The 27,623-nt window shown below is 37.1% G+C and overlaps 5 protein-coding genes and 1 non-coding gene across 18 annotated transcripts in view; 4 read left to right on the top strand and 2 right to left on the bottom strand.

The window, feature by feature from the left end:
* Positions 1 to 1,909, top strand: part of LOC105177519 (chaperone protein ClpC, chloroplastic-like) — a 2,137-nt gene extending 228 nt beyond the window's left edge. The window contains exons 2-5 of the mRNA XM_011100705.1: positions 1 to 48; positions 162 to 383; positions 470 to 687; positions 820 to 1,909. The exon at positions 1 to 48 is cut by the window's left edge and continues 126 nt beyond it. Coding sequence (XP_011099007.1) covers positions 1 to 48; positions 162 to 383; positions 470 to 687; positions 820 to 1,909 — 1,578 coding nt within the window. The remainder of the gene's footprint in view (positions 49 to 161; positions 384 to 469; positions 688 to 819) is intronic.
* Positions 2,341 to 6,836, top strand: LOC105177480. The gene is made up of 2 exons (XM_011100659.2): positions 2,341 to 3,262; positions 5,771 to 6,836. The coding sequence occupies exons 1-2, from the start codon at positions 2,663 to 2,665 to the stop codon at positions 6,488 to 6,490; spliced, it is 1,320 nt and encodes a 439-aa protein (XP_011098961.1). The 5' UTR covers positions 2,341 to 2,662; the 3' UTR covers positions 6,491 to 6,836.
* On the top strand, positions 8,100 to 11,303 carry LOC105177479 (mitochondrial phosphate carrier protein 3, mitochondrial). The gene is made up of 6 exons (XM_011100658.2): positions 8,100 to 8,554; positions 9,243 to 9,604; positions 9,690 to 9,733; positions 10,246 to 10,460; positions 10,590 to 10,714; positions 10,856 to 11,303. Exons 1-6 carry the CDS (start codon positions 8,258 to 8,260, stop codon positions 10,908 to 10,910), a joined length of 1,098 nt encoding a protein of 365 aa, XP_011098960.1. The 5' UTR covers positions 8,100 to 8,257; the 3' UTR covers positions 10,911 to 11,303.
* TRNAK-CUU lies at positions 12,481 to 12,553 on the bottom strand. Its single transcript has one exon. It is a non-coding gene; the product is annotated as a tRNA-Lys (tRNA).
* Positions 14,860 to 18,585, bottom strand: LOC105177478 (B3 domain-containing transcription factor FUS3-like). The gene is made up of 6 exons (XM_011100655.2): positions 17,573 to 18,585; positions 16,060 to 16,149; positions 15,858 to 15,958; positions 15,649 to 15,695; positions 15,486 to 15,562; positions 14,860 to 15,370 (listed from the first exon to the last, which is right to left on the bottom strand). The coding sequence occupies exons 1-6, from the start codon at positions 18,080 to 18,082 to the stop codon at positions 15,110 to 15,112; spliced, it is 1,086 nt and encodes a 361-aa protein (XP_011098957.1). The 5' UTR covers positions 18,083 to 18,585; the 3' UTR covers positions 14,860 to 15,109.
* Positions 19,710 to 24,705, top strand: LOC105177476 (histone H2A.Z-specific chaperone CHZ1). Of its 13 annotated transcripts, none has more exons than XR_002288323.1 (4): positions 19,710 to 22,490; positions 23,044 to 23,151; positions 23,331 to 23,483; positions 24,048 to 24,234. XR_002288323.1 is itself a non-coding variant. In XM_020699004.1 (4 exons), the coding sequence occupies exon 4, from the start codon at positions 24,238 to 24,240 to the stop codon at positions 24,685 to 24,687; it is 450 nt and encodes a 149-aa protein (XP_020554663.1). In that variant the 5' UTR covers positions 19,805 to 20,548; positions 23,044 to 23,147; positions 23,331 to 23,483; positions 24,048 to 24,237; the 3' UTR covers positions 24,688 to 24,705. The 13 variants fall into 13 exon arrangements, 11 of the variants coding, with proteins under 11 accessions (XP_020554663.1, XP_011098948.1, XP_020554664.1 ...); XR_002288322.1 differs by having other exon boundaries at positions 19,713 to 22,490; positions 23,044 to 23,147; XM_020699004.1 differs by having other exon boundaries at positions 19,805 to 20,548; positions 23,044 to 23,147; positions 24,048 to 24,705.

Here is a 27,623-nt window from a genome sequence, read left to right as displayed (position 1 = left end):
TTAAATATTGCAAATGCTTCTGCGCCACCAAAACTCACTTCAAAGAAGGTACCTATGTACTAATTCTTAGGCTTAATTTTACCCTTTTTACATTAATTTACAATTACCACACTTTTTTCACATAATATATATGTATCCTGCAACCATGCATGCATATATAGGTATTCAGCATTGACATGGCCCGTCTCATTGCTGGTGCTTCAAATCGCGGGGAATTTGAGCAGAGGCTCATAACTCTTGTTGATGAAGTTAAACAAAGTAAAGGTTCAGTCATTCTTTTCATCGATGAACTGCACACACTTATTGGAGCTGGAGCTGCTGGTGGCCAACCTCTGGATGCCGCTAACATATTGAAACCAGCTCTTGCCAGAGGCCACCTCAAGGTAATTTATGTATTAACTCTGTCAAAATTTTAATCAATTTTACAACCAAATCTCAACATTCCTTTCTAATTAATTATATATATTAGTGCATTGGTGCAACAACATTGGAGGAATACAAAAAATACGTCGAGAAAGATTCAGCATTAAAGCGAAGATTTGCGGCAATTGATGTTCCTGAACCATCAACTGATGAGGCCATTGAGATACTCAAGAGTCAAAGAAAAAAATATGAGATTCATCACTCTGTTAAATACACAGATACGGCTCTGTTTGCTGCAGTCGACTTATCAAAGCAATACATCAGGTCGGTTTAATTGTTGTGAAGCTAATTAGTGACTTTGAATACATGCATGCTACTAGCATTAATTAATTAATTTGATCGTATATTGGTATCTTATTTCCTTCTTAATTTCTCACGTATATATATTACTTTCAGCTATCGGTACCTTCCTGACAAGGCAATTGACTTGATCGATGAAGCGGGTGCAAGAGCCCAGCTATATAGAAAAGACTCAGACGCCGCCCCTGCTGCATTAATCAACCTGCAGCTTGTGACCGAACATGACATAGCGCAACTAGTTTCCATGTGGACTGGCATCCCAGTTGCAAAAATTTCTGATGAAGAATCTATTCGTCTTTTGAGCATGGAAAGTACACTAAAGCGCCGGGTAATAGGTCAAGATGAGGCTGTTTCAGCTGTAAGCCGTGCTATCCGCAGAGCCCGAGTTGGACTAAGGGATATGAACAAGCCTGTAGCCACCTTCTTGTTCTGCGGACCTACAGGTGTGGGCAAGACTGAACTTGCCAAATCACTTGCTGTAGAATATTTTGGATCTAAAGAAGCAATGGTGCGGCTGGATATGAGCGAGTATATAGAGAATCACTCTGTCTCCCGACTTGTGGGGGCTCCTCCTGGATACATCGGTCATGACAATGGTGGACAGTTGACAGAAGCGGTTCGTCGTAGGCCACACAATGTCATTCTGTTTGATGAGATTGAAAAAGCCAATTCACAAGTTTTGAACGTGCTGCTTCAGATTCTAGATGATGGGAGACTGACGGACGGGGGAGGGAGGACCGTAGATTTTAAAAACACCATCATAATATTGACATCAAATATTGGTGGAAATATGAAGGGCGGTGATTACAGCTGTTATGAAGTTGAGAAGCAATTGAAGCAGCTTTTGAAGCCGGAGTTTCTGAACAGACTTGACGAGATCATTGTGTTCAAGCATCTGAAGGAGGTTGATGCGGAGGAAATTGTGGATAGAATGCTGGTGGAGTTTTATGAGAGAGCGAAGAAGAAGCATCATATAGGGGTTGAAGTGAGGAAGGGTTTGAAGAAGAAGGTGGTTTGTGAGGGATATAGTGCAAGTTATGGAGCAAGGGCGCTGAAAAGGGCGATTACCAGGCTGGTGGAAGATGAATTGGCTGAGAAAATCTTGAATGGGAGTGTAAGTAAAGGCGATAGAGTTACAATGGATGCTGTTGATTCTTGTGGTAAGGTGGTCATTTTCTCTAACTAAGCAGCAGCGTACGTAGGGGGATCCAATATTCAGTACGTAACATGTACTTCAATTCACGTTGCTCTGCACATTATTATTATTATTATTCATTGCTTAATATCTATTTATACATGTTCCACATAGTTGGAGACAACATATATATTACTTTCTGCGAGCATATAAAACAATTATGAGTTTGTTAGAAAAAGAGAGTAGTGAATTGTGGGATTATTAAAAAATATTATTATTTTAATTAATTTTTTTAAAGAAAACGCTTAGAAAACTAACCTAATTAACCATTATTAATTTGTACGGCTCATAAAAAGAAAGGAGGAGACAAAATGGAATTTTGGAACAGTGTTGAATGTCGAAAAATGGGATGCGATTATAGTTGAAATGCAACAGAATTGGATGAGATGTAACCGGATTGCATGTAAGTAGTCAGGGCAAATGGGCTTGATGTGAATCTCCTTGTCCTGGTTATGGTTTGGGTCTGGACTTTCTTAAGATTCCAGAACAAAAGCTAGAATAGATCTTTGGATACTCTGCTCTGCTCCCCCAGGTCCCAGTCCCAGATCTATCTATCTATATCTATCATCCATCCATCCATCCATCCGTAGATCTTACCAATCAAAAACAAAACACACACACACACATACTAACTCAATTCTCCATCATCAAATTCAAATGTATAAACAAACAACCATTCCATCAATTCCCCAATAACTAATCTCCATACATATATAGATCTTCTTCAATATTAACTATTAGCCCATGGGCGCTTCACAATCTGCTCAAGTTCCCTCCGAAGACGAACACCAAGAACCCGAAGAAGAAGACGACGACGATGATGATGATGACATTGATGAAGATGAAGAAGAAGACGACGACGACGACCCTCAACACAATATCCCTAACAATACAAGAGATCACGCCGTTGTCAAGAAAATTCTTGAACAGGAGCCCGAAATGCTCCCTTGCCACGCCTCCGCCTCCCCCCTTTCCCCCCAGCTCTCTACTTATGGCACCCCACGCATGGGCCCTTCCATCAAGGTCTGGGACCCCTACAATGTCCTCGCCCCCCCTCCCCCTCTTCCCCCACCCCCCACCCACTTCCACCGTTCCTTCTCCGTTGGCCCCGCCGACGAAGATCGCGCCCTCACCGAGGTTTACTTGAATAGCCACGGCGAGTGCCACATGAATTTGAGGCCCGATTTGATCGCCGGTCGCTGCCCTGATGCTGCGCTCACTCCCAATGGCAAACGCCAGGCTCGAGCACTGGCCGTCTTTTTGAAATCTCAAGGCGTGAGGTTTAATGCAATTTACACCTCGCCTTTGGATCGTGCCCGAGCCACTGCTTTATCGGTTTGCCAGGTACGCTGCTCTTCTTGCTTGCTTTCGTGAAATTTATTATAATCCCGATAATATCTTTGGAGCAGTAGATCCATCAGGTTGTTCGTACTGTATTTGGTCATAAGTAGCTTCCGTTATTTTTTCGCTATTTCATTTGGAAGAAACTTAGCTTATTTCTTTGAATCAAATCCATAGGATGAATCAAAAACTGCGATTACTGCTTAGACACGTTTAAAGTCTATATCAAAATACTTATCTGAGTTGGTGTGAATCTCAAATCCAGAATTAACAATTGGTTCGAACAAGCTGCTAACGGGAACAGGCTAGTAGACATACTTAGGATATGGCCAATTATGACGACCAAAAGAAAGAAGTGGGCAAAAACTGGAAAAGAAATGCCATTTGATTCATCAATCCTCATAAAAGCAAAGTTCAAAGACCCATCTTCAAGTCATATTTGGAAATAGTATATGTTGCTGTCATGTTACAGCAAAATGGGATCTTTCTCTTATTGTGTAGCATTACGTGCCACTGGTGTTTTCTTGAAAGTATGTCTTCTCCGAAATTTAAAATGCTGAAGTTCAATGATGGAATTCCCTTGTGTGGAAAAATCATGGAAGAGCATATTTCCTTTCTCTCATTTTCTTTTATTCCTAGGTAAAGATATAGACATTTTTCCTGACATTCCACTTATGTACTAACACTTGTAGTTGGAGTTTGAGGTACTTTGAGAATTTATGCACTTCTACTCCTGCATGACTGCGAGTGTCTGTGATCTGACATCGAATTAATCTACTCTAGTTAACCCACTGTTATCTACCAAAGCTTTGGCAAAATGGGAAATCCCACATACGAGGATCATTAGTTTATTTGAGCTTCCCACATTAACCATGAAGGATCAGTTTGTCTTTTTGCTGGAGGCCTGGCAAGAAGATTCACTTCTTAGTTGAAGCTCGAATGCGGGAATGGAGAAGCACTAAGTTGTTTCTTTCCTGTTCTCTTAAGCACATCCTTTGTACCCAAAAGCAAATCATTCTTGGCAAGCCTTTTCTAGAGCCAGTTGCTAGGAGTAGCCGAGCCTGATCAAGTAGATACCATCAAAGACTTAGACTTACACCTTTTATAAAGATTAGATTAACCTCTTTGGCCTGAAAAACTTCTTAGTGAAGCAATAATTATGTCATTTTACATTTATTTTGCAGTATAACACTGTAATTTAAGCTATATATTGTCCTTTTCAAGGTGAGGTGTGAAGTCAATCTGAAAATTGTAAATTATAACTCCAGAAGGCTGACTAATTAACCAAAATAATGAAGCTTACTTAATTTTGTTCAAACTGTGAGATTGCTACTTTTCTGTTGTCTGTTGGCCTGGAAAATGTCTAAATCATCTAGTCAAGTATCTGGTGCTTCTGGACTTTGCTTGGTCATAGGCTGGACATAATATTCAGTGCTTTCTCCCTCTGTCCGAGTACTCAAGAGTAGTGACTATGGAATTTTTTTCTTTTGGTTCAGAGATATAGTTAGGCTCTCTTTACAATACACGTATTTGGAGAGTCATGCTCAACATTTTCATGGAATTAACTCTATCATGTCTTTTCAGTAAATTAAGGTGATGTTGGTAATTGATGTGTTCGGCATTAGATGGATTATCATTTTAATTGAAGTGTGTTACAGCACTGGTTGTGGGCCAGTTGCGTTCTCATAATGTTCATTCGTCAGTTTTATATTACACTTGATTTTAACTAGTTGAAAAGATGCTAAAAAAGGTGGCTATTCCTGGATCTTTTTTAATTAATCATTTGAGCAACTGTTTTTCATGATCCATCTGCCACACAAGAACATACCTTCTTACCTGTTCTAGAGGAACGGGTTTTTTAGTAGTTGTTAGCAGTTCAAATATCGTAGCTGGGAATTCTTTACCTTTTTTATTAAGTGCAAATTTGTGGAGTGTAGGGACTCTATTTAGAGAAGCTAGTTGAGTGAATAGGGGCGTACCAATAATCAGTATGAGTTCCTTTCTATCAAAGTAGGAACATATTAAATGCCTTCCCACAAGTGTGGCTTTTGTTAGACGTAACTGGCTCAGGTGTATAAGAATATTGGAGGGCACAGATCTCTATCTGTTTCTTATCGTAGGAAAAGCTTGGCTCACTAGAATTTCTCTTCATCAACTGGAGCAAATACATAATGGATTGGATATGTGCTAAGAATGGTGTTTGTCTGAGACTAGGCTTAGGTATACGTAATTCTAATTCCTTTGACAGCCAGGTGTTCTCCATACGGTTCATGATAAAATCATATCTGCTTGTGTTGCTAATAGCAATGTGTCTTTATAATGTGCATCTTGCAACTTTAACTTAACTTTGGAGGTAAAACTATTCCATGAAATCTTTCTATTTTTTGTCAGATAAAGTAGTTTAAACAATTGTAACTGGCATTGAAAATTTATATCATGGAACATTATATTGTCCAACCTTTTAAATTGTGCTTAAGTTGCACCGAGACTGACTTGAATTAAACTGTGCAGGAATTGAATTTCTCAGAGGAACATATACAGTCATCAGATGCACTTCTGGAGATGAGCAATGGGCACTGGGAAGGATGCCATAGGTCAGAAATTTTCACACCTGAAACCGTGAGTTTAATGGAGAAATCCCAGCCTGATTTTTCTGCACCATCTGGAGAATCACTCAGGCAGGTAGAATTCCGGATGGTTCAGTTCCTAAATGGTACGATCGTGGCATTTCCTGACAAATTTAGGTCTGATTTCTCCCCACCAGATCCTAGTGACAACCCAGGTTTTGCAAACCGCAGCTCTCATGCTCTTGCAAATTTGATTCCTGATCGGGAGGGGCCTTCTCTAGCACCGCCTCACTGGGATTTGCTGCACAGGCACCGGCAAGGGCTCCCAAGGAAGAAATCTGGTAAGAGCAGACTCCAAATTGTGACAACAACTGGAGATCATGAGGCTGATGATGAGATGTCCCCTCGCGAACCCAATAACCCAGGCTTAGTTCGTGACATAAATGTCAGGAGCAACCCTCCTGCCCTTGTGTCTTCTTGTGTTGGGGTCTTCAGTCACTCTACCCCAATTAAATGTCTTTTAACTGGACTCCTTGGCTGCAGTCCGGTAATGTCACACAAGATTTGCATAGAAGATTCTTCTATGACCGTGCTACAACATTCATGGAAAGTTGGTTGGCAAATAAAGAGATTGAACGACACTTCACATCTTAGGCTTCTTTAAATGAAATAAAAAAGATGATGAATGGGAGTCCCGAGGACAAGCAAATGCTAACAAGCTGAATACCACATATTTTACTCGGTCGTCTCTATATTCTACAATCTCTAGTTACATTTTGAGGCTATGTTTTTGCTTCTTGTACCCTCAGTATATTGATTTCCATGGTTGATGATCTGCGTTTCCAATGAGGGATAAGCTGATACTGGAGTTGGGTCAACAGTCATGAGTGATTCTTTCTGTTTGTAGCATCAAAGTTGCTGTTGTTATCATAGATGGAGTCAAACGTCTCCAATTTGGGAGGATATTAAGTTGTTTATTTATGAAATCCATTTAAGTCTTTTTATATTTACTTACATGTGATTCTTGTTTCTGCTTAAATAATTTGTTCTTTGATAGGATGAGAATATTGCTGCTGCATTGAGAACCAAACCGTAATAGAACTTTCCCAAAATGTTAAAAAGGGTGGGAAAAGAGAAAATTAGAACTGATCAGCAATGCAAGCTAATGAAAGAAAATCAACGAAATGGAACTTAAATATAGGTGTTAATGATGACCGAGAGCGGTGAAGAGTTGGAGATGAATAAGAGTGGTGTTTTGGACTTGATGCAGGTGACATAGTTGATAAGATTTCCTTGGTTATCTTAAGAAGGCTCCATGAAGATGAAACTCTAAATTGGTGCCCTCTTTCGGCTTCACACTTTACACTTGTTTAAAAAGTTGTTATGTTTTCAGGAATGAAATATTGTAAGGATATGTTTGTGGTACTTCTAAAAACCAAATGACCAAAGGGGAAGATGGAGGAGGTGCCAACTATGGATAGGCTCAAGTTTGCAAGTTCTCATGAGGTATCCACATCTGTCCACAAAAATAGCAAGTACACAAAAGTGGCAAGGAACAGTTGTGAGCCACCTATGTGTACACAGGCCATTTCCAGCTCAGTATCCTAGAGCCCGGTGGGAGACCTCCTCCCATTCACTTTGCTGAGGACACGGAATGTCCTTATCCAATCGCCTTTATATACAGAAAGTCGTCTTATTCTTGCGGAATGGGGGATTGTCGCGGTTAGCGAATAACTCTTCTCCCAAATTCTCAGGGGCCTACATTTCTCCTAACGGACGGGGTAAGTCACTTATAAATGTTGAAACCCTCTCACTTCAGATGGGTAATTGTCAATTACACTTGAACATGAGAAAACACTTATTATTGTTTTATTATTTTTAATTTTATTTTTTTACATATTGATTTGAGCATCAAATGTCGATAATTCTTTTTTCATAGGTTACCTTTTAAAATTTAGAAAATCAAGTTTCAAATATCTCAAATTTGAACTTCTAAACGAGCATTTCAATTGTAAACTTTTACAATCTTTCAAATTGTGAAGTAGGATGGGATATTTGAAGAACATAATAAGATTTGAAATCCAAAAACGCAATGATGACAGGCATAAAAAAGTGTTACTGCCGGGGGCTAAAACACGACTCTTGTGTCTACTGTCTAGTGATAATAGAAGACGAAGGGTAGGGCGGGCCCAGGCAAGTCATGTCCATTACGGTAAATTCGGAATAGGGCCGGACGTCCCCTTCATTCTTGCTTTGCGTTCCTCTGTCCGTATAAATAACGCACATGTCCTTTCCCCAATAACATCGCTCCATTTCTCTTTCTTCCATTGCGAACACAGCTTCGAACATTTCTGGGAGGAGCCGCCTTCTCTCAGCCTCACCACCACCACCACCACAACCATCCACCTCTCTTCTCTCTGATATATAAGAGATGGCTCTCTCCTCCGACCGGCAATCTCTCATCCCCAACTTCCTTTACTCAACCTCTTTCACCTCCAAAACCCTACCTCTCCATAATATGGCCGGACATTCCAATCCTCGCGTTACTCCTTCACCTTCGCCTTCCGCTCCCAAGAGCAACTTCCTCATTCCGGCTCCCGGCGAGCCTGGCAAGATCGAGATGTTCTCTCCTCAGTACTACGCCGCCTGTACGGTTGGTGGAATACTCAGCTGTGGTCTTACTCACATGGCTGTCACTCCTCTCGATCTCGTCAAATGTAATATGCAGGTCCAGATCTATGCACTTCTACATCATTTTCCTTTCGTCCTATTATTTTCATCAGCTCCGAACGATATATTTGACTTTTCTGTGTATATATATACTCGTTGTTGACAGATCTTACTTCTTATTTGTTTCCTTTCTGATTGCGAATACCTGAGTCGTGATCTGGTCAACTTGACTCTAGATTAGATCTGTGATTCCTTTTTTTGTGCTCTTTATGTTGAGTACTTGTAAATTTCTATACCTGTGTCGAGTTCCTGTAAATTCGAGATTTGTGGAGTGTGCTTTGTTACTGACGATGGACAACTTCTGTATCCTTTCACAAGCTAGGATCTGATATGTTTTACTTGCTTGTACATGGTCCTTCGTGTGTTCTTGTGCAGTTTTGAGAGATCAATAAAAGTCAGATTGATGGATACGAATCAGAAATGTAGATAATTTCTGTAGATTCCTTTGTTTTATGTTTAAAGAAAAAGCTTGAGAAGTATCCTCTGATTATCACTGTCAGACTGTTTTAAGACTTTTTGCTTATTGAACCTTACAAACTGTGTTGAGCGATGGGAGGGAGAGATGCCGTATCTGATCCAAAGAAAAAGATGGGAGTGGTCTTGTGGTTTGTTCCCATGCCAGTTACTTATTGGTTGGGTCATATACATTTGAAACTGAACTAAGTCTGTTCTATCTGCTTCATCAGATTGATCCTGCAAAATACAAGAGCATCTCATCAGGTTTTGGAGTGCTACTCAAGGAGCAAGGTGTTAAAGGTTTCTTCAGGGGCTGGGTACCTACTCTGCTTGGTTACAGCGCCCAGGGTGCCTGCAAATTTGGATTTTATGAGTTTTTTAAGAAGTATTATTCTGATCTTGCTGGACCCGAGAATGCATCTAAGTACAAGACCCTGATCTATCTTGCTGGTTCTGCATCTGCTGAGGTGATTGCTGATATTGCTCTTTGCCCCTTTGAAGCTGTGAAGGTGCGTGTTCAGACCCAGCCTGGTTTTGCTAGAGGCTTGGCTGATGGACTTCCTAAATTTGTGAGATCTGAAGGTGCACTTGGGTATGATTTTATGTTTATTTCTTCTTGACCTTAATAGCATGCATGTAAAGTTTTATGGGCAATTAAAGCTTTTAACTATGTGCAGATTGTACAAGGGCCTGGTTCCTCTTTGGGGACGTCAAATTCCATGTAAGTTCTGACGTACATGAGGACTTTTTCTAGTTTTCTTGTTTGCTTTCTTTTGTAATGTAATTAAAAATACCATGTAGTAATACTACACGAGAACAAGTTGTTTGATCAAGGACCATATCACAGAGTAATATAGTATAGGAACTTTGAAGTGCTGACCTTTACTGCATTTAGCATCAAGTACTCTCTTTGAAATTGGGTGGTTATTCCTAAATTGTTGTATGTTTGCAAACTCTTGTTGGTCTATATTATACTAATGCTGCGTCTGATTGTTTTGTGGAATGGATCTATACATGTCTTCCCTTACAATATAAGATATGCTACATAGTGATGTGGCATACCAATGCTAGTCTTGGCGCACTGCCCTCCACTTATTCTTTTGAAATGGATGAAAATGTTGATTCCTAAAATTGTACTTTTTGTACTTGGGTGTTTATGTAACTTTTATTTATGTTCTGAATTTGTATTTAAAATATAGCAGCAAACTTAGGAATGGATTATTTTGCTTTCAGATACAATGATGAAGTTTGCATCCTTTGAGACTATTGTGGAACTCATTTACAAGCATGCAATTCCCACACCTAAAAATGAGTGCAGCAAGAACCTCCAGCTTGGAGTCAGTTTTGCTGGTGGATATGTAGCTGGTGTTTTCTGTGCTGTTGTATCTCACCCGGCTGACAACCTTGTCTCGTTCCTCAACAACGCGAAGGGTGCTACTGTTGGTGATGTGAGTGTTGTGTTTGTAGTCTCCTCTAATTACCTCATCTTTGTAATTTGCTTCTGAGTTGCCCTACATGTGTGCTCCTTTTCCTGCGGTCTTTATTTCCTTGTTATTTTGCTCTTTTTATATCCGCAGGCTGTTAAGAAGCTTGGACTATGGGGTCTCTTTACTCGGGGACTTCCTCTTCGTATCGTCATGATTGGAACTCTCACAGGAGCGCAGTGGGGTATCTATGACGCTTTCAAAGTTTTTGTTGGCCTGTAAGATCTGTTATTGATTTTTCTTTTTACCTGCCTGCTTTTGCATCTTGAATTCCTGCATTTTTTGTCCCTGTGGATTTATATGGGCGATGAGGTTATGTATGTATTATGCACCTTGGTAACTTCTATTTGTGATTCCAGGCCAACAACTGGTGGCGTCACTCCTGCACCGACGGCTGAAGTTGCAAAAGCGTAGAGTCAATTCTAATGGAATACAAACTTTTTTAGTTGGTACCTTCTACAAAGGGGGGCAATAAATGTTGACGAAGATGTTTTGCTAGCACCCTAGCAGATGGAGGGGATTCCTTTCCTTTTTAGAACTGTGTCAATTGTCATGCTCAATTAATTTGGTTGTGGATGTCTGAGTTACCCACATATTCTGAACCATTGCGGATTTTTTGTTAGAATAGACAGTGTGTTAGGATCGGTGACAGGTACCTTACCCCACCAAACAATTAAAATAACGGGCAGATATGGAGGATAAAACTTAGCATCGCCCAGCTACCTTTTCCTGAGATATATAGCTGGTGTAAGAAGATCAATTTTTTCTTGACATTAAGAATACAAGTTTTGCTTGTTTCTGTCGGCATCCTTAACATTTCCCTTTTTCCCCACGGTTGATGTTTTTAACTTTCTTGTGTTCTCTTTCTTTCATATTTGATTGGCCAGTACGGGAAGCAGCTAATGCCACTTGAACCCAGTACCACTTGTTGTTAGAGCCCTTTTGGTTTCTGGCTCTGGGTCATGGAAAATTGAATGACGAGATGTTTCTTATTTTTTGATAATTGAATGAGAATAGATGTTACTTGTTACGGCAAGAGCCGTACTGAATCTCATATCCCCCAGCCTACGGGGAAATTAGGAAATGGTTTGGATCTCTAATGCACATGGCTTCTAGATCATTTTATTCTTCCAGATGAGCTAATAGAAGACTAATAGTCAGATAATGTTGGTTCCGAGCTAACGTTGACCAATATGAAAACCAAAAATCGAATGACTTTCTAGTTTTTTTTCGCCGTCTCTTTCAAGTTGCAAATGTCATGGACATGCATACTTCGTTTAGCCTTTTCTCTAAAAAGTTTTTCACTATTCATCTATTTCGCGTATTGAAATTTTCAATGCGCTTTATTTATTAATTTATTCTTTTTAATAGAAACAATAATTACATTAGAATTTTAAAATAAATTAATATTTTAATACATTTTTCAATAATGTTCAAATTATAAAAAATAAATAAATCAATAAATTATAACAAACTCATATGTAAGTACAAAACTGAGACTTATAAACTAGTACTGTTTTTGTGAGATTTATATTTCAATGATTCAACCATTAAGGCAAGATTTCATTCTGGTTTACATTATTTTCATGCATATATACTATTATAAAAGAAAAAACAATTGTTGTACTATTTTTGAATATTCAGATTTACCCTTAATTTCATTTCTTTCCTTTAAAAAAATCTAGTTAGTTATATATATATATTTTTTCCTTAACTCCACATTTCTCTCTTACTTTATTTCTTCAAATTTTTTTATTATTTATCATTTATAATTTGTTCTTCACAGTTTTTCTTTTATCATCTCACACCAAAATTCTTTTACATACTTATGATACTGCATATGATGATAACTAGTAGGTTAGAAAGAGGAGGGGGTGGTTTGATGGCAAATTAAACAAATATAAATAAATAAAAAATAATGTTTTCTTTTTTCTTTTAATCCACATTAAGAAATCAACTAAATAAAAAAGAGTTGAGCACATTGCGCCCACCGTGGGGCTCGAACCCACGACCACAAGGTTAAGAGCCTTGCGCTCTACCAACTGAGCTAGACGGGCTTTGATTGTCGAGTGACAAATAACTTAATCACTTTTTCATATATTCTGTTTAAATAATTGGAATAATTACACTCTCCTTTCAGAACGTTTGATATAATTACACGTAGATTCCCTTTGATTTGTGAAATTATATCTGACACCCCTAATGTTTGCTTCGGTCCAACAAATAAGTTCATCCATTAATTAAAACTCACCGAATTTGCTGATATTAAGAAAAATTTAAAAAAAAATCTATATGTACTAAGGGTGATAAGAAAATATCCAAACTGCCCAAAATTGTCCTAATCGAACTAAATCAAACTATTTTTGCAAACCGCAAATTTAAATTTAGAGTAAATGTCAAACCGCACTATTGATTTGGTTTTAGTTTAGAACTTTAAAAATTTGCTAAAAAACCACACCGCACAGCTAAATGTATAATTAATATTTTAAATTGTATATATAATAATTTGATCAAATAGTTAAGTTCTTAAAAGAATTTCATATTCAAATTATATAACTCTAAAATTCATATATCAATATCCATATTACAAAGCCCATTTTTGTAAAAAATTCAAATTTGGAGTTTATTTAACAAAATGTGTTTAATTCTTAAGCCCATTTAATTTTAAGCCATTTGATGATTTTTTTAATTTTTCATTCATTTTCCATCCTTTATTATTTTTTTGTTTTATCCCCATATCATCTTCTCTCTTTTGTCTCTCACCAGTCTTCTCGCTTCTTTCTTTTCCTCTTCTCGCTTTTTCTCTCTTGTTTATTAATTTTATTCTTAAAATTGACCATATAGTATACTTTTTGATCAATATCATGCAATTTATTTTATATAGTAATAAATTGTGATACTTTTATTTATATATGTAATCTTTATACAAACACAAGCTTAATTATCAACGTAGTAAATGTTAATATTTTTTTAAATAATTATTTAATACGACACATATAAATTTTATGTTATATTTTACTATCTATTTGTAATCTTTTACACTTTTAAAATTGACAAGTCCTAACAATTAACTTATGATTTTTTATATCTTTTTTTGAGTTTTATATTTATATCAAGACATATAGTACGCATTATGCAGTCTATTTATAACTTATAAATTTATGTTAAATTTTGGTAATTCCTTGAATTAATCTAAAGATCATTATAATAATGATGATGATGGTTGAACAATTTTAATTATTTTTATCATTATTTCATTATATATATATAATGAGATCAACAAACTTAATCAACAATTCAGTAAGTTTTAATAATTTTTTTTAAATAATTACTTAATGTGATACATATAAATTTTATGTTATATTTTAATATCTATTTGTAATATCTTAATTATGGCTAGTGCCTACAAATTTGCAATTGCGTGGTCTAGAGTATCAATTAGCTAGTAGTAATTGTTGAAGATTGACCAAGGATGTATTTAATTTTCATTTGCTTTCTTGACAATATATTTAATATGTCCATAACCTTAATTTTGCTTACTACGTACAAATATTTATTTTATTTATGATTTTTGTTAGTTTCAATATTTTCTTTTTGTTATAAGTATTTAGATCACCAAACCGTCCGAAACCACATTTTTTATTTTGATTTTAAAAGTGGCAATTTAAAAAACTGCCAAGAGCAATGCAATTCGAGAATAGCTATGAAAAAATTGAAACTGCACAGTGAGCACCCCTAATATTTACCCCAATTGGTTTATTACTGACTTATAGCATGTCAAATAAATTTTTCTATGATCGAATTACCCTCATACATTTTCACGCATTAATACATGTGGAGAGGTATATCTTCACAATTACAAGGATAGTTTAAACCGAAAAAAATTGTTTGACCTTCAGTAAATCAATTTTAAGTCAATCAAAGGTAAATATAAATTTTAATTCAAATTTTTTTTTAATATCAACAAATTTAGTAAATTTTGACTAATTGAGGAGCTTATTTGTTAGACGGAAGCAAATATCAGGAGTGCTAAATATAATTTCTCAAATTACAAAGGATCTACATATAATTACATCCAACTTCATTATTCCTAAATAATTTGGTTACGACATGATAGAGAGGTGGCAGGTGGATGATTAAGGAATGTCATAGTGAGTACCTAGATACCTCATCACATGAAGTAATATTTCCATACCAATAGCATCATCCACTTCTCTCATTCAATATGATTGGCACTTGGTATTGGTATTCTTCGTCTTTCCTTGCTTCTCTTACATGTATGTATGTATGTTAGAAAGAAAAGGAAGCATCAATTATATGACACGCAGACACAGACTGAACAGTAGGTATATGGATTTGAATATGAGGAAATTAATGAGTAGCTTCATTACATACCAAAATCATACATATTAACATGTTAACAAGTTGGGACATGTGACAAAAGGAACAGACCTTTCTTTTCGGCCTGAGCCTAAGGGCCTTACACACAGCACATAGAGCCTGGACATGGACGGACGCCAATATTATGTATGCCCAACTCATATATGTTGTTGCTGCCCTTTATTCAGCTATATATTTACATATCCAAAAAACTTGCCTTCCAACCCACCTGCTCATTCAAAATCTTCTGCATTGTAGTCGTCGATGGGTTCAAAAGACGTGCTCGATCCTAGACTTGGTAAGTTGATGGATTCTCCTAGATAATCTAGGGGCGAATCGTCCATGAAGTTAGCGTCGTATTCATACAGCATTTCCGTGCCATCCAGAGCTGGGGGTTCAGGGAGCGTTAGCTCTTCTGTTGTCGTTTCATTTATTACAAGATTATCCAGAATCCTTGGTGCGTCATAATCTTCCTTCTTCCTTGCTTCGATCACCTGATCATATGTATTAGCAAGAACATTAATATATAGTGACTTACCTGACAAACATTAACAAGGAATCGTACAACTAAAGAAATCTTTGTGAGGCCAGTAACCAGCCCTTGCTTACATATCTTCCATCTTCAACATTCTGGTACACAAGAATGTAATCGTTGGGGACCAAGCCATGAGTGTACACAAAATCTCCTGATGAGGTGAAAAATGACATTTTGAGCAATTACATACTGAATTCTGCGAAAAACCAAGGGAAATAATTCTTTTGGAGATACTACCAGTGGACTCCAGCACGTACATCCTGCTGCTATTATTTGGCCAGTATCTGTATACGGAGAAAGGCAAAAACGTTGCCACAAAGGGTGACTTACAATGTCGAATCATGAATACTAGACGAGCAAGTTAGAGCTAGGAAAATGCTCTTCAGCTAGAAAAAACATATATAATCCTAACAATGCTGGACTACACTTGAAAAAATTATTCAAACCTGAACTTGAACCACCACTCATGAATGCCATCCATGTCAAGCATGCTGATAGAAATCCCTTCCTTTGCCTCGAGGACAGGGAGATGAATCTCCGCATCTCTCTGAAATTATATCGTTACTTTCAGATACTACCATCATAGTAATTATCGCCTAGAGAAAAAAGGATGTATGGAGTTGGCAAGCAAAATTTGAGAATACAAACCTTTGGAAGGACCATTCTTCTAAGGGCACTTACGTCACTGTTCTTGAGCTGCTTCTTGAAAAGATAAGAAAGTTTTGAAAGATCAATTTCCTAAAGACATTTCAAATAAGACCCGTCAATAATCATCTTTTTTAAATCAAGAGTAGTACTAGATTATGAAAATCCTTGCCAACACCTACAAATAAATGACCAATTTCTCACCAACTGTAACTTTATTAGATGAACAAGGACTTGCTAGATTTAGTCGTGACATATGTATATAGGTTAATGGGAAGCGAAAAGCAGATGCACCCTTACGCCAGTGGTGGTTGGTGACGGACAGCCCCCCACCAGATATTTACTTAAAAATAAAGAGCAGATATTAGGAATAGAAACTGAAGCATTAGAAAGGAAATCCTCAGCTGGCAATAGCGGCCACCGACACGGAAGCAATCACTTAAAACCAAATGTGTGTAAAATTTGCATCACTATCAACACATTCTTAACATGCACTAAATGAATAAATGAAGCAGGTTCATTATCTTCCCCTAGTTAATGAACTCAAAGTTTGTCCTCCTGACTTTTTTGATCTATTTGACAAAGTTAATTAACATGAAAAGCAATGCTGATATTGAGGATGTTATGACATTATAGTCATATGCACAAGGATACATAGATTCGAGTCTCATTGTTTACGTAATGTTATTTGGGGTTAACGATCAAACTAAACTGAAGGGGATACACACAAAAAAGAATGAATTTGGTAATTAATATGAAATAGTAAAGGAATGGTGTATTTACAAAAGAAGGAAAACTCCAGCGTGCACCGCCTAGTATAAGAGACATAAGTTGTCAGAAAAAGACAAACATGTAGAAGACCTGCTGCTGAGGTCCTGCAATATCTCATCAAAACTAAATGTAATGACGACATGTGAGAAGAAAAGCACAAGCCATGGCTGGGAATGTACAATCAGATTAATGCAATTAAGAACATCATGAGATGATCAGATGACAAGAAAGAAATTAATGAATTATTAGTATTGGATTAATCACAATTTACATATGAATATGAATATGAATATGAATATGAGAGAGGGAGGAACATATGAATCTCATCTCTTCTCTTCCACATTGCCCAAATCCAAAACATTACCCGCCCCATATCTATATCTATATAATTAATTAATATCGCTATTTCAATTCCCAAACATTTTTTTTTTTTGGGAAATGAAAATACAATTGAACAATTCTTTTGATTTCAATTTATAAAGAAAATAATAGCAACAAACATATATATATATATATATGTTCAACACAATAATTACATTTCAATAGTACATATTAATTAGCTTTCCATTTATTTAATAATAATAATACTCCATCATTTTTGCCCAATTAAAGGGAAATATGAGAAATATTCAATTCTCCTTTTTATTATATATATATATATATATATATATTTTGTTTTGGTATTTAAGAAAAATTAAGGGCAAGAGAGACAAGAGAATGAATTAAATAGGCGAGAGGGGTTTACACGTGGGGCAGGAAGAGGAGGCACGTGCAAGCCGGGAAAAGCGAGGGAGTCAAGGCTAGCTCGCCTGGACCTGCGCATTCTGGGACCTCTCTGGACATTGAAGCCGGGGCCCGAGAAAAGGTCAGCCCGGCTGGAGGAGTGGCGCTGCTGGTTTCTTTGGCGGCTGCTGCTGCTGCTCCTCCTCCTGCTGTCTCCTCTCACCGCTGCACTTGCAGTGCCGCCGCTGCTGCTGCTGCTGCTGCCGCCCCCCATTAAGACTTTTCCGTTTCCATTTCCGTAACTGTAGTCCATTTTTAAGTTAGGTAGCAGAACAAAAAAAAGTAAGGGAGGAGGGGGAGGTGGTGGAAGAGAAAGAGAGAGAGAGAGAGAGATAGTGTGGGTAAGTGGGAGAGAGTGGGGGGTTCTTATAATGAGAAGGAGTGATGGGTAGTAATGGGTTAGTGAGATAATTGTTCTAAATTTAGCAAGAATGGAGTGATCAGAGATGACATTTGTGCAATGGTGATTCATGGTGGTGGTTCAATCTTTTGTTTTTATGCCCTAAAAACGTTGTGGGAGTGAGAAAGTGAAAAAAGAAAAGAAAAAAGAGAGAGAGAAAGAAGATTAACCAGAGTTAAGTTAGTATAAGAGAAAGAAATTAAAATGGTGAGTGAGTGTGATGTATAGATACATAGATATAGAGACAAGAATGGAACATGCATTGAAGGGAGCGACGGAGGTAAGAAAAATAAACATATAGATAGATAGATAGTAGAAAAGAGAGAAACAAGTGACGAATGGAAATGGTAGAAAAAATGAGGTGGTGGAAGAGGAGGAGGTCCAGGTGTTGAAAAAGCTCTGAGGAGTGAGTGAGTGAGGGAGGGGTTTTCATATTTTTTTTTCTTTTCTGGCAGCTGAAATCAATGGCGTTTCTAGCATCCACTGCCACTGCCTCTCCCTCTCCCTCTCCCTCTCCCTCTTATTTAGGGTTTTTCAATCTTCTTCTTTTCTCTCTCTTCTCTTCTTCAACTACACTACATCACTACTACTTACTGCATTCATGCAATCCATTTTCTCTCTCTCTCCACCAACACCCAACACAATAAGAGCTACCGGTAGCGGTTTATTTGAAAGAGTTAGGCGGAAAACGGAAACCGCTATCCCGCCATGCACCACCGTCACCTGTGTGCTTGCCACCTCACTCCCCACTGGGCTCCACCCCAACCCCTTATTCTTTCTTCTTTCAATTTTCACACACACACACACACACACACTCTCTCTCTCTCTCTATATATATATATATGTCAAAGTACTACTACTAGCTAGTGATGTCATATATATATATATATATATATGGGTTACCCTTCCACTACCAGTTACAACTTATATAATTTTCATCTCAATCCTCCACCTATTATTAAATTATAAAAGAAACCCTTTAATTAAAATTTGTCTTCCATATTCTCATCTCCTTCCATTCCAACTTCAAACATACATATATAAACTACTTATTGCTTTGCTTCCATCCCATTTGGCTACTCGGGAAATAAGGGGATCATCAAATTAACTAAGGAAATGGGTGGAGGAAGTTGGAGCATATATACTAGGACTAGGACTAGGACTAGGTAGGTAGGGTTAAGCCCTCCATTTTGCTATTCTTTGCACATATTCACTATCATATTGTTTGTTATCAATCTTTATATTTGTGATTTTATAAATATTCAATCACATAATTATTTGAATTCTATATTTGATATTTTTTTCGTTATACTTAATATTATTATACAAAATTATTTTCTTCATCTATATAAATATAGAGTATTAGAAACACATGTTCTGAAAGCACCCTTTCAGTGTCTCACTTAATTTCTATTTTTTAATATTTTATTCTTTTCCTAATTTTTCATTTTCTCTTTTCTCAATTTCCACATCTCTTTGTTTCTTATTTTTTTAAATTATTTTCTCATATTTTTTACTTTTTAATATTTTATTAATTTAATTAATATATTTTTAAAATTTGAAATTAATTATACACATATGAGCATGCGACGTATACGCGTATTCCATTATGGGAGAGTCTCTAATCCATTTGATGTGCTATGCCGATAGAATACAACTGCTCAACAATTGTTATTTGGGCTGGGCTTTTATGCAAGTACGTAACTATATTCATATGAGCAAAATGTAACGGGCCAAGAGCCCAATACACGACCAAGGTCGTCATGCAGATCTACACATTCTTCAGCTGTACATACATATCCGGATATTTGTGTGTTACACTTCAATGTATGTCGGCGTCGTACTATGTATGGGTTGGAATGGGAGGTGAACTCGGGTATGTTTTTTTGTTTATGCTCCATGTAGGGCGTGCGGTTTGGAGGCCCAAATTCTACTTGTATTGAGATTTGCTGATGAGTTGAAAGTGAACCAAGTGTTGGATTTGAACGTGAATAAGTTGGGGTTGGTTATATGATTCGGATGGTCGGTTTTGGGATGGTGGAGGTGGAGCGCAGTGGCCGCTCTAGCATACCGCCAGCGTCCCAGTTTCTGTGTATTGGCAATTGGAAATTTGGAATTGAATTCGGGTGGTTGATTGCCTGAAATTTCAAAAGAGAAGATTGAAAGTCGGTCTTTTGGTGGTCGATCTACTACTAGTAGATGTGGGTCCGTGGTCACCTTTTTTAGTGCATGATTAGGGATGTGGTGGCTGCTGTTATTTTGCAAGAAACAATAAAGAAGAAGGAAGACAAAGAAAAGCTGAAAGAAAATGGGGGGGTGGGGGTGGGGGAGGGAGAGAGACAGACGGAGACTGGACCAAAACGAAAAGGGAGAAGAGGAGGAAGAAGAAAAACAATGTATGCTGGGTTATTACGGTGCAACACAGAATCACGTTTAGCCACAATATCTCACAAGGGTCCATGCGAAGGCAAGCATATTGAAAACTGCAGAGTTTGTGCATCATATTTCAACTAATGTTGGGACTTCTAGCATTATAAGGTATTTGGAGCTTCTGTGTTGGGATTCACAGTATAAGGTAATTGCATGTCTGTAATGAAAATAATGTTGAATAATGCAACTCTTATTAAATTAAGGAAGTTTCTAAAGTTCCAGGCTGTCCGTGATGCGACGCACTGGACCATAAACTTCAAATGTACAAGTCTATTCTCTGGCTTTGTTTGGTAAGGAGCCTAGCTCTCAACAATATCCATATGGTTAAGATGTAGAGTGAAATTTACGAAATAGGAGATTGCCAAAACTATTATCAAGCATATTATCCATAATTATGAGCCGCATACACTGCATACTTCATTTAAAGTATTCCTTTGTTATCAGGTGTGCATTTTGTTTCACATATTGTTAACATAGTTTCTATTTGTTGATGATGACTAATGCTTACTGAAGGCCCCAGGTTGAGAATATATTGAGATATTATCAATACATTCTGTCAAGATTGTGCTATGCACCAGTTAATAAACTTGCTGTAGGAATAGATTTACTGATAAATGAGAAAGATCAGCCTGAAATCAGTAATGAGTTTAGGCAGAAATAATCTGAACCCTTCTGATTTGACTTTGTTGACGGAATATGTGCAATAAGAGAATATATATATTCATGTGTCCATATATGAGTATTTGATAAAATTGTGTGAATTGACTATTGAGTCATAGCACAGCAGAACTATATGGAAAGTAGTGTATGCTCATTTTGCTATTAGCTCTTTTTAAGTTAGTGCATTGTTTCTGAATTGACTAAGTACACGGAAACCCTTCTTTTACAAATACTTTGTTATTAACTGCACTGGCTTCCCCATTAATTATTGTTGAGTTACCAGGAACATTGGATACAACCTGCATTCTGATAGCTGCTTTATTTTGTTTGATCTTTTCATCCAAGGACGCACATGATCAAGTCTGTTGTTTATATATATGTCTTTATCTGGTAATGAGATTGGTGGGGATTTTGATGATTATTCTCCCCGGTTATCCTGTGAGACTGCAACACAGCCTTCCACTGTCATTTTGTCAAGACTTGATTCTTGATACCCAGGTTGCTGGGCACCTTTTAGACAATGTGACAAGTTCTCTGATTCTTTTCCAAATGACGTTGGAAGTTGACGTTTTTTTATCACATCTTTGAACGTTTCATAATTTGGTTTCTCTTTTTCCAAGGATATAAAAAACTTTTTGCCCTTTTTATGATTGTTACTTAGCTTTATCATGTCATGAGAACCTGTTGATTTTATTTTTGCAACTTTTTTATGTTACATATCTATATGAATCTTTTGAGGTCGAATCGATTCTATTCTGATGCAAGCAAATAAATTGAACAAGCCCAGTTCTAAATTTCATTCCTAATGCCGTGCCTGTGCATTAGTGGGAAATGCATTCCCAGAACTCGAAGATAGGATTCTCGCTTCATTTTATTCATAAAATGTATTTCATAAGTGCTTTATACTAACTTGCGTGTATCATATAATTTGGACGTTAATTTTATTATTTTCTATAATAATTGTTGCAAAAAATAATGATGCTGATTATGAGGAACTTGATATATTAAATAGATTTGTAGTTGATGCGTGGAAATTTTGACTTCCTCAGAGCAATCATTTGGCATCAGAGTTAATGATTGGAGCTGTGGAGTTTGGTTAACCTGGCCGAACCGAAATTTCAGATTTCGGTTTTCGGTTTTATAAAGAAAAATCAGTTTGAAATGGTCGTTATTTTTTCGTAGTTCGATTACCAAACCGAACTATATGTTTAAATTATGTAATGTGAGAAATGAGAATTGAGTCCATTGAGTCTGACTATTGAAATAATTTTAGAGCTCTCTCACGCGGTAGTGAGAAAAATTGCTGAACTCCAGAACTCCATCTTCAATCTTCACGTCCACGAATCCATCGGCACGCGGCACACCTTCGCTCCGACTCCACCATTAACACGTGATTTTTCTTCTTTGTAAATTTGTTTTACAGTTTGTGTAAGAAATTTAATGAGCAAGTTTTGCTTTCAAGTTGTTTGATGAAATGCCTGATTAAATTTTTGTTAACTTTGTTTGGTTGTGCTTGGGCTTTGGTTGGACTTTTATATCACCGTTGTTGTGTGTAGTTGGGGAATGACAAATGATGAAATGCCTGATTAAAATTTTTTTTTTACATAAATCATTTTTTTCCATCCAAAAACTCAAAGAAAAAACTGAAAAGAGTTCGGTTATAACCGAACCATAACTGAGGATGTTCGGTTCTGTTTCGGCACCGAACTGAACAGGCCTATTAATGATGTAACAGAGTTGGCGTCTTTTATTGCATTTGCTCGAGTAGTTGTATGTTTGCTTTCTTATCTTGGTGTGGATTTAATTTCTTGTGGTTCTGCTTGTCAGTAATTCAACGGTCAGGCAGAAGATGCATTAGTTTTTGCAATTTTTGCTTGCTTAAACTGAATGTTAAAAACTTGAATACTGGATGTTCCCTGAAGGTCTTGGTTTTTATTATGCAGTTGCATGGTCGCAATTGCTGCTTTGCATTGTTCCTGGCCTGTACCTTTGATTGTCGTTCAAAGTATTTTCCCTGCAATTGTGGAACAAAGTCATTGTTCTTTCAGTATGTGAGGATGAAATTCTTTTGTTTCCCTAATGTCTTCATGAGTTTTTTTGCTACTTGTTTCGAGGAAAAATCTGCATGCTGTTGTTTTTTTCTGGTAAAATGTGTACGAGAATCAAATGTGTTATCTCTATACTTGGAGAGAATCGAATGAAATTGCTTAAGGAATGTAATGTAATGCAGTGCCGCTGGGGTATTCTAGGAACTGGTTGCAGGACTGTGTCTCACCACTGGTCAATGTTGAGTTAATGCAACAACGGTATAGGATCGTTGCAAATCAAAATGCCATGATTGTCTATGTCGGCGATGATTGCTCAACTACAGTCTAGAACCAAGGTAGTAATATTCTTGTTTGTGTAAACTGCTTATGCATTTGTATCCTATTGTAGCATGGGAGTTCATATTATTGTTTGCTTCTAATCATTTCACCTGTGCTTGATCCTCTAGTTTGAAGTAATATCCTCTGCATTGATGTAACTATGCTTTCCTATATCCTTCAGTTAGTTATTTATTTCTTTTTAATCTATTCAGTGCTCTATTTGCGGCTTGTATTGGCCTCAACGTACCACCATAAAGAGTATTAATTGGTACTCCTAAATATCAATCTTGAATTATGGTAGGTATTGGTATCGAGTTACCTCCTAAAAAATTTCATCAATATCTTATAAATAGCTTTTGATTATTTGGCAAGTATTTCTTTGTATTGTGGTTTAGTAAATCACTAAATTGTATGTGATAACAACTCATGATTATTCTTACTCATTATAAGTGGGATGACAATTTATTGACCCTTCTATTACCTTTTGTTTTTTCTGTTATAAAAATCTTATTAGGAGATATTGAAAATCTTGACTAAAGCGGACTTAAGTATTACTGAATCCAATTCAATTTATTACTCAGCTGCTTTGAGGGGCCTGTGCATTTTGAAAAGATGATTTCCTCTCTGTTTACATGAAAAAAGTGTAAAGGGACAAGATTAATACAACAGGTCCACGTCACAAGCAGGGCCCTCAGGCTGCACGATTTATACCTCTGCGGTGTGTGAATTCTTTCAAATCCCTAGCCCTGAAAGTGCAGAGACTCTCCGTACATGGCCGATATGAGGAATATTGAGGAGGGAAGTGCATTCCCTGAAAAACGTAAGCTCGACCTGCCAAATCCCATCGACAAAACCCTAGAAGAGAAGGAAGAAATCAAAGAAGAGGATAAATCTGATTCCAACAAGAGGCAAAAACTCGAAACCCCCATGGAAAATGAAAACAGCATCATCCGTTCTTTCACTGTTGATGAAAAAACGTCAGATTTGAGTGATGGTAAGGAAGATTGCAAGGCTGATGAAAATGATAACAAAGAGGAGCTTTTGAAGGTTGAGGCCGAAATTGTTGACAAGGAGAAAGGGATTGCGGCGGTTGATAAAGGAAAAGGGATACTAATTGAGGAATCTGAGGATGAGGATGACTATGACGACTCCAGTGATGACTCAGACAGTGATTTCTCTGATGGACTTGATAGTGATTCGGAGGATAATCAACTTTATTAGGTTAACTAAGAACCTGTCTTCCCATTAGTACAACATATTTCTGTTGGAGGAGAATAAATGTGATGTTATTGTGTTGAAACACAATTAGATGGTATTTTGACCTCATGGCTAACTTTTGCTTTGACTTCTGTGCTGCTGTCAATTTAGCTTTGGCGTTGTTTTATTTTTGAGTGATTCATACAGTTCCATTGTGGTATTTAAATTCCATGTTTGAAGCTTGAAAAATCGAAATGGTTAGTCATTTAATTGATGATCAGGGAAAACTTAGGAAGTGCAATTGAGTCTATTGGGAAGTAGGTAAAGCTAAAAATGGGAATCAGATGTGCAATTGTATTCTTTTTGTTTACTTGTATGATTACAATCTAGTTTCAGATATGTGATCTGTTGTATGTACTTGCCTGTTTTATGTAGCGAATCTAATATCTAGATCGTGCTGTGCATTCTGTTGGACCTCTCCAGGCAATTACTTGAGACCTACTCAACCAGCTATATTTGTCGTCTGCGCTAAAACCACATCCCTTTTCCCCTTCACATCTTGATGAGACTGTTAAGCTGTGACTCTTGACGTTTTGCACTTTTGGGACACAGGCTGTAAATGCATCACCTTGATGTTGTCAGGACATGCTTTTGTCCAACATTGTTTATTTTCACATTAACTATGCTTTGCCTGTGTGGTTGTATAGTGGCAAATTAACATTATCCTGGTTGACTTTGTTGTCAAAGAGTCTTCATCCCATCACTTGTGAATGTGTTGAATAGTTTCCCAAAACCACTGAAATGATCCTTAGCCTTGATGTCATGTCTTGCTGTGGTGATACATGATCTAGGCTGACTTTATGGTTTATTTTGATAGGTTTCATTTGAATTCCATCCCAATGTCTAGATCAATGCATTAACAGATGACTTTTCAATACATGTATGGTAAATATGATTACACATGGAATAGTATTGACTTCTATATCCTACTTTTCCTCATTGGGGTATTTTGCTTACATGAAAATTTCGATGAGATAATTTCACTTTGTTAAAGTGATCCTAGTGGCCACTGAAGGAAAATAGCTTGAGGAGCACATGAGATGGTTAGAACACTTTCAACAAAGACAATGAGATGCAGCAGTTAATGGATGTGTTTTGGATGAGTGATTATGGTCAACACAGAGGAGACATCAACCTAGAGTCACCTTTTGCTGAGATCGTTCTATTAACCTTTTGTATTTGACTTGTTCATATAACGGTGTCTCATGGTAGGAAGGGTGGAATTAGAGAATATATGTGGGTGAGCTTACAACTATGATAAAAAGCTTTTTACATTAGTGTAAGCTAATTTTTCTGTAGGTTGGGCTTTTATGCAGTAAACACTCTGGATTCTCAATATAAGGAACCCTTTTTCTAATACTTTTTTCAAGTGGAAGATTATACTTGAACTGCGGTTGAGTTTCCATAGATTGGATTGGAAGCAGGATTCTGATAGATGTTTTCTTTTAGCCAAGAACAAACTTGATCAAGTCCATTGTTTGTCACTTTTCTTATTTGTTCATATGTTTGTAATTTTCTGACAGAAAAATTGGTGGAGGCTTTGATGAAAATTTCTTTGATCTATAATGTAGCCTTTTCACTGAAATGTTGTAAAGCCTTGATTTGTCCTGTGTCGGTTGTTGAAATGCGCTCTAATAATCTGATTAGTATCTTTGATTCTTGTAGAAACTGTGTTGGCTGCGTCCTTCTTATGCAATTTATAATGTTGTCTTCTTTGCTGGGGGAATATGTGAAGAACTTTGTCTATATCTGTTGGGGGGCTTGTTATATTTGATCTTTTGAGGGAAGTTGCTGGCTTTCTACTTGTGCTATGTTGAAATCAGAGGCATAACTCAAACAGGTTGAAATGATATGATTCCCACTCAAGGACAACATTGTCAACATGCTGAAGTTTCCTTGAAGATTTTGATGCATTACATGATCCAAGAATGTGTAATATGATGGTATATCTAGTGTTTGATCATGTTAGAATTGCCAAAAGATGGGAATTAGGGGTGGGAATGGCCTTTCCGTTTGTGGTTTTCTTAAGTTAAATATTTCTTGTATGATAGTGTAATATATATTACAGGTGAGATCAATTGTCTTGTATCTCTGGTTTTGGTAGAAAGATGGTGCTGCTTTTAGTAGATTTATTAGTTGTGTTGTGAAAAGGAAAATGGCGAGGGTGGGAGCAGAATAGTTGGATGAGAGTGAAGGTGAGTGGTGTAGTGTAGTCCAAGTGCGTGCTTAGTTAGCTTAGTTGTGGATTTGGAATGTGAGGGGTTGGTGTTCACAAGTGTGGAGTGTGGGAGTGGGAATGAGCAGAGTATATAGAGTTGCATGGCATCTTAATAGCATTACCTGAAAATATCTTGTAAAATGAATGAATGAGTGAATCTGTAATAAGTAGCACATAAGTGGCCCATTTTTGTGTTAAAAGGAAGATTCATCAGTAGATAATAAAGATGGAAGAAATTGTTGATTAGGTTGAGGGGTGGGAGTAGTGAGCTACCTCCTTCCTTGCTACAGAGGAGGGGAGGATGGGATAAATAGAAGAAAGAATGAGAAATCACATGGGTGCAAATGATGAGAATAGGAGGCGGCATATGAAGATGGGTTATATCATTATTATTGTTATTATTATACATTTTCATTAAGGACACCTTTTTGGGATGGCTTTTGTTAGTGAATTGAGAATGAATGTATGTGTGGTTGGTTTCTTGGGGGCACTGCAAATTTGTGTATTACCCCCTGCCCCCACTCTTATTATTTCTTTTGGCCTAATCAGCAATCGCTCTCTCACACACTCCAATTATCATTGTAGTGGGTACTGCAAATTTGTGTATTACCCCCTTCCCCCCACTCTTATTATTTCTTTTGGCCTAACCAGCAATCGCTCTCTCCAATCAGTAATCACACAC

Source organism: Sesamum indicum, linkage group LG15 (genome assembly GCF_000512975.1).
Source record: "Sesamum indicum cultivar Zhongzhi No. 13 linkage group LG15, S_indicum_v1.0, whole genome shotgun sequence".
Taxonomy (NCBI): domain Eukaryota; kingdom Viridiplantae; phylum Streptophyta; class Magnoliopsida; order Lamiales; family Pedaliaceae; genus Sesamum; species Sesamum indicum.
The sequence above is the reverse complement of the archived record's forward strand: the minus strand, read 5'-3'. Positions and strand labels throughout refer to the sequence as shown.

What these genes read in the sequence shown, in the direction of transcription:
- LOC105177480 (XM_011100659.2), top strand. Translation starts at nt 2,663, where the DNA reads ATGGGCGCTTCACAATCTGCTCAAGTTCCCTCCGAAGACGAACACCAA. An exon ending in CTGCTTTATCGGTTTGCCAG is followed by an intron (nt 3,263 to 5,770) that starts GTACGCTGCTCT and finishes TAAACTGTGCAG; the next exon opens with GAATTGAATTTCTCAGAGGA.
- LOC105177479 (XM_011100658.2), top strand. Translation starts at nt 8,258, where the DNA reads ATGGCTCTCTCCTCCGACCGGCAATCTCTCATCCCCAACTTCCTTTAC. An exon ending in AGATCTGAAGGTGCACTTGG is followed by an intron (nt 9,605 to 9,689) that starts GTATGATTTTAT and finishes AACTATGTGCAG; the next exon opens with ATTGTACAAGGGCCTGGTTC. An exon ending in TTGGGGACGTCAAATTCCAT is followed by an intron (nt 9,734 to 10,245) that starts GTAAGTTCTGAC and finishes TTTTGCTTTCAG; the next exon opens with ATACAATGATGAAGTTTGCA.
- LOC105177478 (XM_011100655.2), bottom strand. Translation starts at nt 18,082, where the DNA reads ATGAATCACCATTGCACAAATGTCATCTCTGATCACTCCATTCTTGCT. An exon ending in GAAGAATGGTCCTTCCAAAG is followed by an intron (nt 15,959 to 16,059) that starts GTTTGTATTCTC and finishes ATATAATTTCAG; the next exon opens with AGAGATGCGGAGATTCATCT. An exon ending in GAGTGGTGGTTCAAGTTCAG is followed by an intron (nt 15,696 to 15,857) that starts GTTTGAATAATT and finishes CTCCGTATACAG; the next exon opens with ATACTGGCCAAATAATAGCA.
- LOC105177476 (XM_011100648.2), top strand. Translation starts at nt 24,238, where the DNA reads ATGGCCGATATGAGGAATATTGAGGAGGGAAGTGCATTCCCTGAAAAA.